Below are 19,950 nucleotides of genomic sequence, written 5' to 3' on the forward strand. Positions count from 1 at the left end.
TATTGCCATGTCAGTATAATCTGCCAAGAATAGAGCTTTCAGAATCAGTAAAAGTCTGCTGGCCAATGCAATTTAGACTAGATTGGCAGTGGTAATTTTTCTTTAACCAATCAGATTTCAAATTTGTCCTCCCAAGGTCAGCGAGCTGGCCTTTGCTGACATCAGCATTTCCATGTCCTTTGATTGGTTGCTCTTCGACATGCAAAACACTTCTGTCGTTATGTTCTTTTTTTCCAGCTTGTCCCATTCAGCAATGGTGCACACCTCCTGTATGGAGAAACTAGTTGCATGCATTGGGCTGGTGTGATTTTGGCCCATTCCTCGACACAAGCAGTCTTCAAATCTTGAGGGTTCCGTGGGCTTCTTTTATGGACCTTGAGGTTCAGTTCTTTCCATAGATTTTCAATTGGATTCAAGTCAGATGTTTGGCAAGTCAGATGTTCTAGCAGCTTTATTATTTTTTTTCTTTGAAACCAAATGATAGTTTCCTTGGCAGTATGTTTTGGATCATTATCCTGTTGGAATGTCCACCGTCGATTCATTTTGATGGTGTGATTTGGTTCTTTGTGTGGTGTGCAACACAAAATGTAGATACATCAAAGTGTAACTTGAATTTCCCATTGAGGGATTGTAATCAGTATTTTTTAAATAAACTAATTCAATTTACAATCAGAAGTTGCGGAAATTTTTGGCCATCAAATATTCAAGTATACAGCTATTATTCTATTAATATTAAGCGAGGGATTTGGTGAATAAAGGGTTTGTAATATCTGTTAAAAGTGACTTAAAATTACAATTTTTATACATATTTTGATCGCAAAAATGAAAGAACAATTAGTTTTTTTTAAAGAATTTTTATCTTTAGTGGGCGACACCAGTACACCAGCTTTGTCAGGAGGAATGAGCCAAAATTCCTGCCTTCTATTGTGAGAAGCTTTTGGAAGGATCTCCAAAACGTTATACACTTTAAAGGCAATGGTACCAAATACTAATGAAATGTATGTAAACCACTGACTTTTAAGAAAGTAATGAAAAAAACACAAAAAAACAAAAACTCTCATTATTCTAGCATTTAGCAAATAACAATCATTTTGGTAATCCTAACTGACCTAAAACAGGAAAAGTTCAATCTGATTTCATATCAGTGAGAAAAAAGGCCACGTGTCTTTTTAATGACTTTATGTGAACATCTGTTTCCAACTGTGCAAACTGTACTACATATGATATCAGTTTAAGGTTATAAGGAAATGACTGCTCTGTTTTTTTTCAGCGGAATATGAAGTATTTGAATTACACTGTATGAATTTGACTTTTCACTCGCAACCTACACCGCCGTTTGTGTCCGCAGCAACTGTGTGTATGTGTGTGTGTGTATGAGAGAGATAGAGAGCAAGAGATGCTGACCAATCACACACTGACAGCGACGTGTGGAGCAGTAGGACCCTGGGTTGCAACAACAGCAGCAGTAAGGCAGCGAGCGGGCCTGAGGGAGGAGCCTGAATATTAACCAAACAAGCCTCCACACCCTGCAGTCTAGGGAAGTTCCTCTGCATTCTTGCCATACATGCACACACACACACACACACACACACACGCACACATATACACAAAAACGTATGCACATAAAGAGGAAAGCTGTGAGGACTCTGCGGGCTGAGTAAGTGTGTGCAGAGTCAGAGAGTGTTGTTTCTGCTGTGTTTTCAACAAAGCTGACGAGATGAAGCTTTCTTCATGTTCCACAACAGGAGGGGGTGCGGTGCGGTGTGGTCGGGGTGGGCCTGCCGGAGGCCTGCTGAACGACCGGAGACCAGACGCTCATCATCCAGGCCCCGCCAGGTGTTGTATTTCCTAATTAATCCTCTTCGTCACTTTTCACGTCACTTTCTCTTGCTCCTGGGAGTCCATGTAATCATAGTACAAGCCAAGTGCTCGGCAACCGCAGTCTATCCTCACTGGCCTTTTTTGGCCTGTCAGTATCTCAGTGCAGTACAGTTTGATACGTCTACCGAAACAAGTCGCTGTCACTGATACTTTGACTTTTCAAGTCCATGGATGCACAATGTTGAACATTCAGCCCCCATAATATAAGACCCAAGTTGTGTTGTGTTATTATCATGCAATACACTCACAGAACACTTCAGTTGTTACACCTGCATAATCAAATGAGCTCCGGTACAATGTAAAAAAATCCTGCCTTTAGAGAAATAATGAGACAAATAATGACATTTTGTGTCTCTGTTTATTATTGCAGTTGTTGCAGCAGTATACTCCTGCATTGCATCACAATGAGAGCTTGTGCTAATATTTTGGCCTTATCACGGAGCTAAATAAGCTAATCAGTTTCTTATAAACACTAGATGTGAGACAAAATAGGGATAATGTGATCGTATCTTGTGGTTCACTATTGATGAATAAAAGCAAAGTCAGACATTATTGGCCAATCTAAACGACCAATGTTTGGATTTATACTCATTATTTAAGTCGGCCGAAACATAAAACATTGTAGATGGTTTTCATCCCAATATATCGATTATCACAGACGCTGTCTTGTGTATTATTGTTATCTTTGGAAAGCTATTGTGATAACACATAGCACAGTAACGTCGAGTTTAGCGTTTCTGCCTCGTAGTTCTAAGGTTTGAGGTTTGGACTTGTAAGTTCCAGCCTTCCTGTGCGGAGTTTCGCATGTTCTTCCCAGCGCTTGTCTGGGTTTTCTGTTGATACTCCAGCTGCCTCGCACATTCCAGAAACATCCATGTGAAGCACATTGAAAGCTCTAATTTGTAAATGAGTGCCCTGCGATTGGCTAATGACCAATCCAGGGTGTAACCACATCTCACCCACGATCCTTAGAAGGTCAAGCACTATAGAAATGAATGGATGGGGAGGTTAACGATTCCCAACCCTAATAAACGTTCAGCACGGCAAACTCCAACCCCCAAAATAAACGTGTTGCTGGTGCTGTGGCAATAAAATCAAATTGAAGTGAAAAACAATCCGCCTTTAATATACTGTAAAAAATAATGCTTGATATTTCACTCTGCGTGTTATTAATATGTATAATCCATCCATCCATTCTCTGTACCACTTATTCTCACTAGGGTCGCGGATGACTACGTATCCCAGCTGTACACCCTGAACTGGTCGCCTGCCTACCTACTGTTGCTGATTATTGTTTTCTGTTTGAGTAATATCGCTTGATCAAGCCTTTTCTAACATTCGATACTACAAAATAAGCCAATTATGTATGATTATTGCTGAAATCGGATCAGACCGATATCGATATCGACCAAAACCCAAGCCTGCAATATTGGTATTGGATCGGAAGTGAAAAAGTTGTATCGGGACATCCATAGAAGGGGGAAAGCTGCAGCTGGCTACGAGTGCGGACTGAATGGGTGGCAACAATGGGGAAATGAAATGCCAGTGTCTTGAGGTTAATAACCCCTCAACAACAACAACATATTGAAAAAAAAGAACTATGAACTAGTTTGTTTTTAGACCAGTGAACTTGGTTCGAAATTTTGAACTATGAACTGAAGTAGTTCATTTTTGGACGGTGAACTGAACTTTGAACAAGTTCGCATAGAAGGCACACCCGCAAACCTAGCGAGGATCATTTTTATATAGGATAGATGTTATCGTGAAATTTGACTTGATGTTTTTGACAGCTTTTGATTTCAGTAAATATGACCTCCTAATGTATATTCAAAATATATCCAACGAAGGTGTGAAACCTTTGGAAAATGTTGCTGTTTTATGCAAAAATAATTGAGATTCGTATTTTCACACGAATCACGATGACACATTTTGCTGTAATTCATTTCATTACGGTGAGGTTTTAAAAATCCAACGTTACTATGTTAATATTACAAGAGTGGTGGCGGTTGCACTATTTCCAACCACCAAACGACTGCTGTACTGAGTACTCCAATCAGCTTCCAATGCAGTCAATACAGTACAGTTCTTCTTTTTTCTCATCTTAGAATTAATTAATTTGATGTACGGTAATCTTTCATTTTCTCTCGTTTCCCCTTTGCCAAACTGTTTCTCTTGGTTATTTCAAAATGTTACTTGTAAAGCAAGCAATTTTGTGAAACAAACAATCTGGCACATTAATTTATGTCACTGGGACCTCATTTGTACGACTGCTGTAACCCCCCCCCCCCCTCCCACGTGTCCACTTTTTGTCTAAGTGCCATCATGAGTAAGGCAGGATGCGACGAAGATGGAGGAAGTATCTCCGAGGAGAACCCTGAGAAGTCGCCTCGTGACAAACCCCCGGGTGCTCCGACAACAGGGCCGGGATGGACGAAGGTTAGCTGCCCCTGTTGTGTGTCAGAGCGGGTCGAGCCACTGGTTCTGGTGAAACTTGGCGAGAAGGTCCGTCCTGAGACAAAAAGGTGGCTCCTCAAGTTGATTGGCACTCCTCAGAAAGATGGAGGTGAGTTCATGGAACAAGCATGAACGCCTTAGGAAAGACAAATATTCATGATGACTCTTAGGGTCCAAGACTCTATTTACAGTTGGGATTCCCCCCATAGAACCAAAAACATGTCAGCCAGTTCCTTTCATCAGGGGTCAGGCTATACAACATGCTTGCTGACCACTGCTCCTCAGGGATAGTTAAATGCCGACAACAAATTGGGTTGTGGACAAATGTGCAAATCAAATACTGTACGTAGGTTGACCTTTAGTTTGGTTAACCATTTCGTAACGCTCATCAGGTCATTTGTAGGGAGCATGGTTTTGACCTTGCACCCTTGCACTTAACGTGTTAAATGTTTTCCTGCATTATTTCATACAACTGTAAAGGGCGTCTCGCCAATCAGCAAAAAAAGATAATGATTACCAAACTTCAAATACGAAGGTGGCTCACACTTCTGAGTTCGGCAGTTTAACTGTTTTCTCCAGGTGCGTTGGCTTCCTCTCCTGCTTATAAAGTTGAGTGAGAATGGTCCTTTGTTTATGTTTGGCTGGTGACCGGCCCCTGGGGTACAATACCTTGCCTGTCGCCCTAAGTCAACTCGGATGCGCTCCAGCACATCCAAGGCCGCCATGAGGATATGCATTATAGGCCAATTTTCACCCCCCCAAAAAAACAAACAAACAAACCAAAAAAAAAACTACTAGAATACAGTGCTATGCAAACATGAGGTCAATCTTTCCACATGACTTCCCCGATCTCACTGATGTCACATTGTCCTGGCACCGATTTGTTTCAGCAATGCGGTTGAAGTACAGGATATTAACTAGCAGCACTAGCACCAATCTGATGTGTATGGATGTACACGACAAACAAACAGATATTTTGCTCAGTTGGATGTCACATCAACATGTTAAGTTAAACCAAAACTCATCAACCAGTGGGAGAAGGTGGATTTCTTTCAAAGGAGCACAGAAGAAGCCAATTATGTTCTTGTTCATTCCCCTTTGGTGCACAGATTTCAAAATGAGAGCGTGACTAACTCTCCTCCACTCGCCCAGGTGCATCATTACTGGCCCATCCGGGTGAAGATGCCACTGGTGATATCATCATGGTCTCTGCCCCGCGGTGCACATTGCTACAAGCCACCGAGGAGTTGGGTCTGTGCAAGACGTACAACACCGGGGAAATGGAGACGTTCTCATACGACGACAGAGACAACTTTAGACACTCAGGTAGCCAATAGAAAGACGGACATAGGAACGTAGGGATAATAAGTGAGAAGAAGAAATCTAACGATACTCTGAGTAGTAAAATGACTAATGTTCAGATTAATTGCTAATATTGAAAAACAAATGCACCTGAGAACCGCTGAATTTCGGTTAAAAAAATTTAGACAATTAAATGCAGTAAAAAAAAAAAAATAAATACAACATACTTTATGAAATGCGTTTCACTTACTTAAATTATGAATAAAAATATTGTTTGTGCATCATATAGTACAACATAATAGTAGTGTGATAAACTAATGATAATTATGTATTTAATGAATTCACAAATTTTCATTTTATTTTTAAATAGATCCTTTAAAATTTGATTGCAAGCCGTGCCAGTTGTCTGGTCTGACTTGACTCTGATTCTCATTAATATCTTCTTCAGTGTAAGATAAACAAATGTTGTCTGCAGTCACTGTGTTAAGAAGGAAAACAAATGTTTTTAATCGTTAATTCCCTTTTGAAGCATCTGGAGTCTTTTAATCTAATATCAAATTATTGACAGGTACAGTATGCTGCAGGTCCTCTTTTTGGTGGCCATGTTTTTCTGGACATGGCTTCCTACATTCTGTGAATTTGAGAGCAGGAACATAACATTTCAGCATAATGGCATACTTCACACTTAAGAGTTTGTCTCTCCGGCTGTTCCCATCCCTGTGTGACAGACAACATGGAGATCTTCCTGACGCTGGCTGAGAGACAGTACATAGTAAAGTATGAGCTGGAGGGTCTGCGTGCGCAGAGGGATGTGAGGATACCTGGACTGGCTGACAAGTACACCCTTCAGCACCGAGACAACATTTGTGAGTGCTACAGTAAAATAGAATAGGATGGAAATTGTGCTGAGATTAAACAGTATTGGATGGTCTCTTTCAACAAATCATTTGGGATAAACGGCATATACAGTCAGTCAATCAATCAATTTATTTATAAAGAGCATTTTCAGGCACAAGGCAAACCCGATGTGCTTTACAATGGTTAAAACAATAGTGCTAGCAATAATAGTGCAAATAACATATATATAGGAAAAAACATGCAACTCAAAGCTGTAACACATACAGTATACATTTTCCTTCATACTTACATGCTCATGACGCACATGGGCAGCATAAACACACACAGAGACATCTGTCAGTCTTCGATTGAGAAGAAGCCCCTTAATTTGGAAATGTTTTTCAGATGGTAGAAGGCTGATTTTGTGATGTAGTTGACATGACGTTTGAAATTAAAATTACTGTCAATGATTGCGCTCAGATTTTGGGCTTCACTTTTACTGTCCAGTGATAGGGATTTTGCGAATTTATTTCTGTGAACCTGTGCACCAAAGATGAGTATTTATATTTTGTGTTTGTTAAATTGTAAATTTTTTTTATCTGTCATCCCGCTGGTAAATATCAACGATACAGTGAATGAGGGAATGTATGGGAGACAAATCAAAATGTAAAAATGTTTATGTATGATTTGAAAAAGTGGGAGCATGTAAAGATTGAATAACAGTGGGACAATAATTGACCCTTGGGGACACCACATGTGATGCCCTTTCTCTTTCTTATCCCCAATAGATATAAAGTAGTGCCCATCATGTCGGTAAGATTTGAGTCGTCCCTCGTCTTATCACGGTTCACTTTTTTGCGGTTTCACTTTATCACAAAATGTTTGAATTGTACATATAAAATTTTATATTGCGGATGTTTTGCTATATTGCGGGATATTGTGGTGATCGTTTTTCCACAGGCACCGCTATTACAGACTCATGTAGCAATAAACGTGAGTCAGGAGGAAAATGTCCAAAATTTGGGATGATTTCACACTTAAAAAAAGAAGATAAAGTCAATATGTCTATTGCAATGCAGAACTGGCTTGCGCAATTGCACGTCTATGGTAAAGTAAACATCATTAGCTAATTTAATATAGCCTACCACCACTAGTTTGAACGAATTGTAATCCCTTCACAGGTGGTCAAGGATAGACACAGCCATCAGTGCCCTTTCATTCACTTTATTGAACAAATGGTAAGAAAATAAACATGTAATAAACGCATTTATTCACGAGCTTCCGATGGCCATAACCTATGCCGAGTAACTGGCTAATGGTTAGCCACTTAACAGCGAGCACTATCCTGAGCCAACACAACTAAATCAACCTGCATTCAAAGTCACAGATACTACAGTGTAGAATGTAGGGACGGCAACTCCAACTGGACAAAAATATTTCCTGTACCTCGCATGCATATTTTGTATTGGTATTCTTTTTATGAAGCTTTAAAATATATATAAATAATAAAATAAATATATGGTCTCTGTGGATTTTTGTCTATCACAGGGGCTTCTGGGATGTAACCCCTGCAAACGAGGGACTACTGACCTAACACAGCAAGCACATATTGTACAAGAGCTATATCAAAAAGTCTACCTCAATGCTATAATTGCCATTTAACAGTATATTTTTATTGTTAAGGTTTCAATGCGCTGCTATTGGCTGCATGAAAATGCACATACACATGACCTCTTTTACAACGTCATGATAGTTGATATTGCAATCATCTCCTGAAATGATGTGATCTAAAAATCTGTAAATGATTTTTAACTGTAATGTCAGGTATGTAGATTTTTGCTCCCACGTTTCAGCCAGTATCCAGTTGTACAATGTCTATGACTTGCTGACCTCAGCTGTTCTTGGTTTCTCACTTTCAATCTTGAAAATGCTTCCCTCAGCATCCCTGCCATTGCGTGTATGTTTATGTTACTATATCCTGTTTGTGTGTGATGATAATGGCTTGGTTACCGCACAGTTCAGGACCTTCACTCTATGTGTTGTTTTGATGAAATGTGTAATCCTGAGTGGATATTTGCAGGGCAGAAGATGAGCTCCGCTGGTGTGGTCGTGGACACGTTCCCTCTTCATAACCGGGTAAAACTGAAAGAGCTCAGTAAATCCTGGTACTCTGGGAACCAGCTGTCACAACCACTGGGTAGGTGGATGTGCATGACTGACACAGACAAACACACACGGCTCTACTAATTCATTTGTGTTTGTCTGAAGCGACATCCATGGTGTTTGGTGATATTTTGCAGTCATTTTTAACCAGAAATTCTACTTATTCCCATTAACAGCGTGGTAATGATCATAAATTCACAATACATGTGGCTGAACGATATCTTCTGCGTTGTTCCTCCTCCTTCTTCTTTTCGAGAGGAATCATACGAGGTAGTTGGCCTACTCTGTTCAACCAACCATTGTGACCCCAAGTCCGGATAAGTGGCCTAAAATGGATGAATGGTTGGATGGATGCCATTCCCCCACCTATAAAATCACAGTGAGGGGACGCATTGTCCTTCCAGAAGATGGCTGTCCTGTGTGGGAACACAGAGGGTTTATTCTTCAACAGTGATTAGTTACATGCGTAGCAGAGCAGATATGGTAGCGTCACCTGATGTAAACTCACTGGCTACAACATCAGTATATCAAAATACAGCTTTTAGATCAAAACAAACAACAATATGTATATTACTGTGGTTGCAGTGATATACGACTGCAAAAAACAAAAAACAAAATGAAGCTGCATGAAATGTAAGGAACACTTCTCAGTTTTGTACCACTAAAAAGTACAACCACAATAATAAACAACATGCATTAATACCTCTCATTATGTCATTGCAAAGACTGAATTTTGATAACTCTTGCATTGGATCTCATTAGACTGTGGAGTAGGACCTAATATTGTGACTGCTGAGTGTCTCCACAACCCAACAGGACGTATAGTCATAAGTGACCCGTAATGCATGCTATTTACTGTGTTAGTTTTGCGTGACTCAATATTTTCTTTTGTCTGCTTCGCTATCAGATTCAGTCAATGCATATTTTGGAAGCGCAGTGGGCTTCTACTTCAGCTTCCTTGATTTCTACACCTGGTCTCTGCTGCCACCTGCTATGCTGGGTCTTTCCATCACATACTTCTCCAGTAAGTATATGCAGCAACATTTAAGTGACTTTTGAATCTTTTCATTTCCCCCCCTCCAATTTGTTGCAGGCAGTTTTGTAGCATAGTCTGACTTTTTTTTTTTTTTTTTAAATTATGAATCTGTAATGCCAATAATTCTACCCACCATTTCATCTAAGGTTCACTACAAGCATTTTATCAACAGATTGTTGAAATCACATCTATTTGAAAAATAGTATAATAGTATAATGTATCTATAAAACATGACTCATCATTAAAATCCTGTTTTGATTGACACTGTCAGAGATTTATTAATTTAGCAACCAAAACAATGGAATCAACCCTCACTATGGTGCAATGCCATTTTAGACAACTTCAAACGAACCACAATAAAATACAGTACCATCCATCAAAACTGAGCATTATTACCTTTATGAAGGTGGCATTTTTTAATTGTGCAAATGGTCACGTTGTAATATAATATGTTCAAATCCAACATACATTTTTTATTTTTTATTATTCATAAGTTAGGACTGAAGAACAGTAGCGGCAGATGAGAATGCAGTCATTTCCTCAATCTTCTCCTGTCCCACACGTCTTGACAATATGTGTATAATTGTGTGTCATACTTGAAGTGTTTTGTGTTGTTCCCAAGGTGAGGTGCAGAAGGAAGCGGTGGAGGCAGTGGCTGGCTCGCAAGCCGAGATCTACAACGAGGAGTCTGGACTGGCCGTCAGCGGTCACATGATCCAGGCTGTGTTCAGCATGCTCTGGTCCACTGTCTTCATGGAGCTGTGGAAGCGTCGCAGCTCGTCCATGTCTTACCGCTGGGGGACCCTTCACCTCGCCGAGCGCTTCGCAGAGCCTCGGCCCGGTTTCCACGGTGATCTTGGGTTGAACCCTGTCACGGGCCGTGTGGAGCCCCTGTTTCCTGAATGGCAGAGGGATCTGCGGACGGCGCTGGTCTCCATCCCGGTGGTCGGACTGTTTCTGGGTATGACGCCCGACTGGGTTGAAAGTGACAAGCTTTGCAAATTATTATTCCATTTGTTTGTGGTTTATTAGCTATGTCAATGCTTAACAGATTTGAACTATAGAACATTTCTGGCTTAATCAGGCCAAATGACCTCGTATTAAGCTTTTATTGTAGCAGCCTAATCAAACAGCAATGCTGCGCCAATGATGTCATGACATCTCACGTACTAAATATCCATTCAATGATCAATTTTCCATAGCGCTTGTCCTCATTACAGTCAGGTGAGTTGGAGCCTACGGCGTCTGGCGTTCGGTGAGAGGCAGCGTGCAAGCTGGATTGCTTGGCAGTCAACTATATGACACGTATACACAAACAATAATTCACACTCACATTCACGCCTCTGAGCGGTTTAAAGAACCTGTAATATCTATTTTTTTTTGCTCAAGGAAATTAATCTGGCAGTCATTGCCAATAATATCAATCCATTTCGGAGCTATCAGTAAATAATTAATTGCCGTGGGAACGCCCCTTTTAAATCAACAAAATTGATTTTAACAACAGCGATCGATTTTAACAAAACAAGCCAACTCAAAAATATCTAACCTCCCTATTTTCACTCGTTATTGTCTTTGAAAAAAAACAACAAAAAAAACCATCCAGACTTTCAATATAGGCAATCATTACGACACACGGCTTTCTTCCAGAGAACGAGGAACTAGGCTACTTTTCGACACTTCTCCGACATTTTAAACCTTCGGGAGTGTTTATAGATTTGTTCTATTTTCACCACTTGTTGCTTAAAAATAGCAGATTTTGGGACAGACCAATAGTATAGATTCGTGAAGCGACAAAAGATCACGCACTGTTGTGAGAAAATGTGCTCGTCTTCTGTCGCTGACATCAGGCAGGCCGACAGAGGTTTTGACCACAATTTGAGCAGGCCAAAATCTGACTGAAAATCAAATATATGAAAATACAACCCTAAAATTACTAGTATAATGGAGTTTTTTTTTTTTTTTTTAGTTTAGTCCTGGAGACATCGTTTTTAAGTCCAAAGCTATTGAATAAGTGCCAATATTCACAGTATTTGCTATTGCAGCTTGGCAACAGCATTTCACAGTAATCTCAGTGGAATGCAATCGCAATGTGCAATGGCCGTCGTCCACCGATAAATTTGTAGGTTGTTGTTTTTTTCTCAAATGTATTCAGAAGACAGTTCCCAAGCTAAAAAATAAATGCTCGGATTTGACTTGTTTCCTACCCACACTTGTTGTCCTGGACCAGACCGGAAAACCTTCGTAAAGGAGATTTATTAAATCTGGAATGAGGCTATATCAAATAATAATTAAACAAATAAATCAAAACAGCCTCTTTTGGGATTAACCTATATTTTCTTATCTGGGATTTGCAAATTGATACATTAATGCCAATTTCAGAGTGAATGCCACTTTAATCTTGAAAGGTGTCTAAGCTCCTATGACCTGTGGATGACTTCCAGGGTCTTGAAGTCCAGTCTCATGTGTGTCTGCAGGCATGGTGGTCCTCGGTATGCTGTGTTTCTACTGGGGGGAAAACCAGGTGATGTGGCTCCATGAAGAATGGGACTCAATGGTGTCTCAGACGTTACTCTACGCACCCTCTGTGCTTCACATTGTCTACACGAATGTGCTGGCTACTGTTTACAAAACCGTGGCCCAGTCTCTGACTGAATTTGGTGCGTGAACAACAAGACTTTGTAACTGTATTGAAGAACTTATTCTAAGCCTGTAGTGACCATTTTTCAAAACGAGAGGATGTTCACCCCTCAGTGTCCAGACTCCAAATGAATAGCACTTGTGTGATGTGACCACCGGCTAATTTCAACATCATACTGTACATGTGTCCTTTAAGAGAACCACAGAGAAGAGTCTGCCTTCCAGAACCACCTAACAGCCAAAGTCTTGGTGGTGAGTTTCCTCCTTTCTCTTGGACCAGTTTAACGCCATCCAACTGTCTGATGACTCAACCGTTTTTCTCTTTCCTCAGTTCACATTCTTCAACTACTTTGCAGTCCTCTTTCACATTGCATTCGTCAAGCAGGATGTGCCTTTGCTTCGTAAGGTAACAGCTGACCTCCCCATTACTACACTCACTAGCCACATATGTACAGTCCAGCAGAGCCTGCCTGAAAAAGGGCAAACTATAAAATTTAACAAAAAAATAAATACAAACAATCAAGTCTGGTGGCCCATGTGAATAATTTCCCCCTGTGTGTAGCGCCTGGCGTCTTTGCTGGTCGTTACCCAGTTGGTGAACCAGGTGACAGAGGTGGTGGTGCCCTTCCTGGTGGACCGCTTCGTTAGCGCTCCCCACAGGAAGGAGAGTGAAGATGACCCAGAGGAGGACAAATTTAGAAATCAAATCACACTGCCTGTGTTCCCGGTGAGTGCAGTTTTTAAATATGAAACTGATGTATTATTTTATGTTTAATGTCATGTTTTTGCGTCATATTTTGTTTTATGCTTGGTGTATATGTTTTGTTTATCACATAGTACAGTTTGTTGTATTTATACTTTTTTGTAATTGCTTTTATTTTGCCTTGTTTTGCCCTGCTGTCTGCAGTCAGGTCAGCAATATAAATGAGAACGTTAGGGTTGGCTTCAGCTGACATGTGAATCCCAAAGCAGACAAAAACATCCATCCATCCATCCATCCATTTTCTCCCGCTTATCTGAGGTTGTGTCACGGGGGCAGTAGCTTTAGCAGGGACGCCCAGACTTCCCTCTCCCCAGCCAATTCCTCCAGCTCTTCCGAGGGGATCCCGAGGCGTTCCCAGGCCAGCCGAGAGACATAGTCTCTCCAGCGTGTCCTGGGTCGTCCCCGGGGTCTCCTCCCGGTGCCCGGAACACCTCACCAGGGAGGCGTCCGGGAGGCATCCAAATCAGAAAAACCCCAGCCACCTCATCTGGCTCCTCTCAATGCAGAGGAGCAGCGGCTCTACTCTGATCCCCTCCCGGATGACCGAGCTTCTCACCCTATCTCTAAGGGAGAGCCCGGCCACCCTGCGGAGGAACCTCATTTCAGCCTCTTGTATCCGGGATCTTGTTCTTTCCGTCACGACCCACAGCTCATGACCATAGGTGAGGGTAGGAATGTAGATCGACAGGTAAATAGAGAGCTTCGCCTTTGGGCTTAGTTCCTTCTTCACCACAACGGACTGACACAAAGTCCGCATCACTGCAGACCGATCCGCTTGTCGATCTCCTGTTCCATTCTTCACTCACTCGTGAACAAAAACCCAATATATTTGAACTCCTCCACTTGGGGAAGGATCTCATCCCTGACCCGGAGAGGGCACTCCAACCTTTTCCGAATGAGGACCATGGTCTCAGATTTGGAGGTCCTGATTCTCATCCCAGCCGCTTCACACTCGGCTGCGAACCGCTCCAGTGAGAGTTGGAGATCACGGCCTGATGAAGCCAACAGAACCACATAATCTGCAAAAAGCAGAGATGAAATTCTGAGGCCACCAAACCGGCTGCGCCTAGAAATTCTGTCCGTAAAAGTTATGAACAGAATCGCTGACAAAGGGCAGCCTTGGTGGAGTCCAACCCTCACCGGAAACGAGTCTGACTTACTGCCGGCAAAGCGGACCAAGCTCTGACACCGGTCGTACAGGGACCGAACAGCCCGTATCAGGGGATTCGGTACCCCATACTCCCGAAGCACCCCCCACAGGACTCCGGGAGGGATACGGTCGAACGCCTTCTCCAAGTCCACAAAACACATGTAGACTGGTTGAGCGAACTTCCATGCCCCCCGAGGACCCTGCCGAGGGTGTAGAGCTGGTCCACTGTTACACGGACCATGACGAAACCACACTGCTCTTCTTGAAACTGAGATTCGACTTCCTGATGGACCCTCCTCTCCAGCACCCCTGAATAGACCTTACCGGGGAGGCTGAGGAGTGTGATTCCCCTGTAGTTGGAACATACCCTCATACCTTCTTAAAAAGGGGGACCACCTTCCCAGTCTGCCAATCCCCGATGTCCAGGCGATGTTGCAGAGGCATGTCAAACAGGACAGCCCCACAACATCCAGAGCCTTTAGGAATTCAGGGCGAATCTCATCCACCCCCGGGGCCTTGCCACCGAGGAGCTTTTTAACCACCTCGGTGACCTCAACCCCAGAGATAGGAGAGCCCGCCTCAGAGAAACTAGACTCTGCTTCCTCATGGGAAGGGACTCACAGCGTCCCGAGTCGAGATCAGCAGCATCCCATGCCCACTATACACAGTGTTGATGGTGCACTGCTCCCCCCCTCCTGAGACACCAGATGGTGGACCAGAATTTCCTCAAAGCCGTCCGTCTTTCTCCATGGCCTCACATCTGAGGTGTTCATCACTCAGCTGGGATCTGTAGGATGTTTTGTTGGTGTTCATCACACTAAAAGTCTTCACACACATATGTAGAGCCAAATACCACCAGCATCCTTTGTGCCATATTCCAGATTTTTGGAAATTTGTCTGCGCTGAATGAAGCATAAAACTCATCCAGTTTGAGTTGAACGTCTCTTTTAAGACAGTATCACACTGGAGATCAATCAGTTCCATCTGCAGCTCCCGTGGCGCTGTTTCAGGGTCTTGTGTGACTGAATCTTGGATGGCACTTTGTCAGATAAAGGTGTTTTGCTGAGCCTGCAAGCTTGATTTTAACCGCTGAGCCGTAGCCATCAGTTCCTGCGTTGATTGGCTGTTAGCATAATCAGCATGCTTGGTGGAAAATTGACTGCTGATGTTCTATTCCTCTAAAACCGCAATGGTTTCTTCACAAATTAGACATACAGCCTTTGACCGGACTTCAGTGAAAAAGTATTTAGTAGTCCATTCTATATTAAACACTCGGCACTGACTTTCGACTTTTCTTTTCTTTGGCCCGCCCACTCATGGTTGAAGAAGGGTTAAGAGCAGAAGCAGAGTAAAAACAGAACAGCCAAAGTCAAGTCAATGTATCACTGTACCTACAGCGCTACCTGGTGGAACCACGGGGCATTACAGGACAAGGTCAAATGAATGTAGTCATGATTTTGATATGGGCGATTCTGTACCAATCTTTGGCGGGCCGCATTGAAATGATCAATGGGCCAGATGTGGCCCTCGGGTTGTAGTTTTCCCATCCCTTGCCTAGCCAGTCTCCAGACCCAAATCCCGTAGAAAATCTCTGGAGGGAGCTGAAGCTTCGAGTTGCCAAGGCGCAGCCTCTAAACCGTAAGGATTTGGAGAGGAGTGGTCCAAAACTCTTCCCGAGATGTGTGTAAACCTGGTGATCAACTACAAGAAACTCCACCAAGTAATGTTTTGATACGGGCTGAAATACTTATTTCACACAATGAATTCCAAAATAATTTAGAATCTTTTGTTTTATGTGATTTTCCTTTTGATATTTTCTCTCCCTGTTAAAATACGCCTTCCATTCAAAATTATTGACCGTGCATGTCTTTGTCAGTGGGTAAACTTACAAAATCAGTGAGGGATCAAATCATTACAGTATTTCCTCCACTGTATAGTCACTCATTGTCAAGAGTCAAACAATGGGCATGTGACAAAATCAAGTTGCTGTACCCCTGGCCAGGAAGTAGACAGTCACACTCAGCACTATAAAAACATGTTTATTTATGTATGTTAATTTTTGCTCAATGTTAAATATAAAATACACTTCACACACTGACCCATGTCTATATTATCTTGAAGAGCTTGAGTGGTTTTGACAAGTTTGCGTTTTACACCAGGGCCTGTTTGCAGAGTACATTGAGCTCCTGGTGCAGTTCGGCTATCTGAGTCTTTTCTCGTGCGTCTACCCTCTGACGGCCGTGCTGCTGCTCATCAACAACGTCACAGAGATCCGCTCCGACGCCTACAAGATCTGCAAACTCTTCCGCAAGTCCTTCTCCGCCCCCGTGGCCAACATGGGTGTATGGCAGGTCAGCAGAGTGCACGGCACACAACTTTTTGCAATTGCGAGTAGACAACTGATGTCTTTGTCTTGTCCTTCAGATTGCTTTTGAGATCCTGAGTTTCGTCGCGGTCATGTCAAACTGCTGGCTGCTGACGCTGTCGCCGCAATTGCAAAGGTTGCATCACGAGGGCCACGTGAGCAGCACCAACATTGTGCTGATGGCCATTATGGCCGAGGTCTGACGGATCCTCATATGTAAGACTTAGACGCGTGACTTAGCTGCTGCGTATGTTTAACTGCAATGTTTGTTTTTTTACAGCATGTTCTCATCATAGTCAAGGTGATTGTGGCAGCCCTCATTCCGGATGAACCAGACTGGATCAGAAAAAAGAAAGCCCACATGCAGTACACATCCATGCAGGCTTTACGACAGCAGGTCAGCACTTTCGCCTTATATTTACAAGTATGTCTGCTCGTACAGGGCAGCACAGTGGACCATGTGGTTAGCACGTTTGCCTCACAGTTCTGAGGTTTGGCATTGAAATCTCTGCTGCAGGAACTCTGGCCTCCTCCCACAATCCATATTTGGTTAATAGAAGACTCTAAATTGTCCGTCGGCGTGAATGTGAGGGTAAATGGCTGTTGTCCATATGTGTCCTGTGACTGGTGACCTGTCCAGGGTGAAGTCCAAAGTCAGCTGGGATAGGATAACCTAACCAAACCTAACCTAACCTTAACCCATCTTACCTTTGAATCTAATGAGGATAAGCGCTATACAAAATGGATAAAACTAGACATCCCTTCAAAAGGAGTGACGTTCAAAAATCAAGATCTGATTATGTGTGGGTTTTCGTCTTTAATTTAAGTAATTGTACAAAAATGTGTTGTTTACCATTATTAAGAATTAAATTAATTTTAGGCCGATGATCTCCATTTTCAGGGGCTCAAGAGTATTTGGACAATTGACTCACAAGAGGTGAACCGTGGTCCATTCCCTTGCTACTTCAAGACAAAAGATCCAGATCTAAGTCTGGAGTTGTTATCCTTCATCAGTATATTACCGAGTTGGCATCTGTCAGCCGTGTGACTGGAGCTACTAATAGCAAGCCCAAGGAGATCTCAGTGCAAGCGAAGGAGGCTGTTGTTAGGCTGAAAAAAAACAAAAACAAACAAAAAACACTTTTGAATCCAGAATACTCATGAAAGGGTTGGCATACCGTCAACATCTAGTCAAGAAACACAGAGGGTTTACAACAAGATGCTAACCACTGTGAGCATTCAAGTAGATCCTGGTTAGACTTGTGATTAAAGTGATTAAAAAAATACAACTCACCATTACACTGGATGTAGTTGTTATAAGTAGTGGGGACTCTGTCCTTGTTTCTCTTCAACAAGGCAGTCCAATCTTGAGTAATAGAAGATAATGACACCTGAAGTGTGTTGCTTACTGGATGTCCAGTCTACTACGTTTTGGTCGGCGTCATTGCAGAAAGTCCTACTTCACAAAAACGGCATTTCGGAAATTAGACACAAGGTATTCAATTACTTTTTTTGGGGGGGGCAGTTTTGAAGGTTTCATCGCCTCATTTGCGAGCATGTCGTCACATATTACACAGTCACAATCCTTAGTGTATAAAGTATAAAGACAAAGTCAGTGTTGTTAGTGTCGAAAGTCGGTGTTTAGCTTTTCGGGGTTTTTATTTTAGCCTGTAAAACGTATTTTTCCTTTCTCTTCCAGAACCTGCCTTCTGAGGAACCCTGAATCTGTTTCAATGTGTGAGCAACGGATCAACAACACAGAAAAAAAAGAACAAATTTGAGCTTTAATAGCATGTTTCTGTACCCGTATACACTTCATAGGTACTTTTAAAGGTGCCATTTTATACTTTGGAGACAAGTCACATGCTGTTTATTTTATTGAGATTGGGGGGGAAAAAAATGAATTTTATTTCAAATTCATACTAGGGATATATATATTATATCAGCCTTAGATGAAGAAAATCCTATCCAATGTGACTAAAAAGGAACCCAAAGTGCAAAGTAAAGGCTCAAAGGGCTAATTATAGCAGCGGAATAAATAATATGTATATGCACAGGAAGAGGACGAATTTAAGAAAAATGGAAAAAATCAAAAGCAAAGTTGTTTCTAATCAAATTTTTAACTGTGCAAGGCAGGGTTTCCCCCCCATAACAACATTAATATTGATTGTCTTCAAAGTCCCAACTGGCAGCTTTAATTCCACCAAGCTTCTTGCTTTTAAGCCACACGGTGCATCAACAATGTACACCCTCTGAGTTGCACTTCCCTATCACACACGCACTTAAAAGTGCAATTCAGACTTTAGAATGTTCAACGTGTGGTCCCTTTCTGGAACAATATGTGGAAACTGAATGGATACGCTGTTTGTTGTACAGGAAATGCCTTTAAAAGGTTTACATTGCATATGTTCCAGGGGTGGTTGAAAGGGAGTTTTGGTCAGAGAGTCAGAATATTTATTATCACGCTGACACTGCTTTCTTGTAAATATTTGTGTTCAGTGTATTGTCCAAAGTGATCTCAGCTCCAGCGAGTGACAATAGGTAAATATCACAGTAAACAGCAGTTTACTTTAAAAGCTACACTCTCTTTATTGTAACCTAGATAGGATTTAGGAACGTACTTCAAACTACTACTCATTATTTGCTTTGGTGAAGTGGTTGTAATAATGATATGATATGATCGAATGTGTTTTCTGAATTTTGGGCAGTGATTTTCAGCTCGCCCCCTACAGAGACGACAGAAGCTCACCAAAACATGCACACGATTTGGGAAAATGCCCCCAAATATTACAAAAAAGTAGATCATGATACTGCCAATTGAACCGATAGAATCTATAACATGATGTAAGAACAAAAACAACAAAAAAGTTATTTTGAGAGTAACAAGCAAAAACCAAAAGACCACTTGTACTTTGCTTCTTTTTGTCAGATGTGGCGCTTTTATGCACTTGCTATTCTGTATTGTGCCTCTAATGACTACTTAACTCAGCAGTATTACCACTAATTTGCCTTCTACTACATTGTGCTGTTCACTCTTTAGTGCTGGCAGATTGACTATCATCCATACAGTATGTGAATGTGGCAAATCATACAATGTGGAGGTTTCTTCTTCCAAAACATTGCTCTAACAATGGCGCCTCGCTGTTTCGAGCAGAAAGTTATTCCACTTCTAGCCACTAGTAGGCACCTTAAGACCAAGTGTGCTGCATGTGTTTATTCAAGATGAACAATTTAGTCAGGGTGTCTGGTCGAAAGCGGGTGTGAACGTGGGCTGTATCACAATAAAGACGAGTGAAAAAGGCTGCTTTTTTTTTTTTGCTCTTCACAAATGAAGCAGAGCTCATCCGTTCCACGGATTTAAT

General features: G+C 41.9%; 1 protein-coding gene across 3 annotated transcripts; it reads left to right on the forward strand.

Annotated features, from left to right (window-relative positions):
- The first annotated feature begins 1,492 nt into the window (after positions 1 to 1,492).
- On the forward strand, positions 1,493 to 18,968 carry ano10b (anoctamin 10b). 3 transcript variants are annotated; one of them, XM_061677339.1, is made up of 16 exons: positions 1,493 to 1,657; positions 1,746 to 1,836; positions 4,197 to 4,444; positions 5,488 to 5,661; positions 6,366 to 6,503; positions 8,555 to 8,671; positions 9,545 to 9,661; positions 10,296 to 10,634; positions 12,148 to 12,330; positions 12,507 to 12,562; positions 12,642 to 12,716; positions 12,873 to 13,037; positions 16,383 to 16,574; positions 16,648 to 16,785; positions 16,869 to 16,985; positions 18,288 to 18,968. In XM_061677339.1, the coding sequence occupies exons 3-16, from the start codon at positions 4,204 to 4,206 to the stop codon at positions 18,309 to 18,311; spliced, it is 2,076 nt and encodes a 691-aa protein (XP_061533323.1). In that variant the 5' UTR covers positions 1,493 to 1,657; positions 1,746 to 1,836; positions 4,197 to 4,203; the 3' UTR covers positions 18,312 to 18,968. The 3 variants fall into 3 exon arrangements, with proteins under 3 accessions (XP_061533323.1, XP_061533325.1, XP_061533326.1); XM_061677341.1 differs by having other exon boundaries at positions 16,648 to 16,743; XM_061677342.1 differs by lacking the exon at positions 18,288 to 18,968 and having other exon boundaries at positions 16,648 to 16,804; positions 16,869 to 16,947.
- The last annotated feature ends 982 nt before the right edge of the window (positions 18,969 to 19,950 follow it).

The sequence above is a fragment of the Phycodurus eques genome, chromosome 5 (assembly GCF_024500275.1).
Source record: "Phycodurus eques isolate BA_2022a chromosome 5, UOR_Pequ_1.1, whole genome shotgun sequence".
NCBI classification, from domain to species: domain Eukaryota; kingdom Metazoa; phylum Chordata; class Actinopteri; order Syngnathiformes; family Syngnathidae; genus Phycodurus; species Phycodurus eques.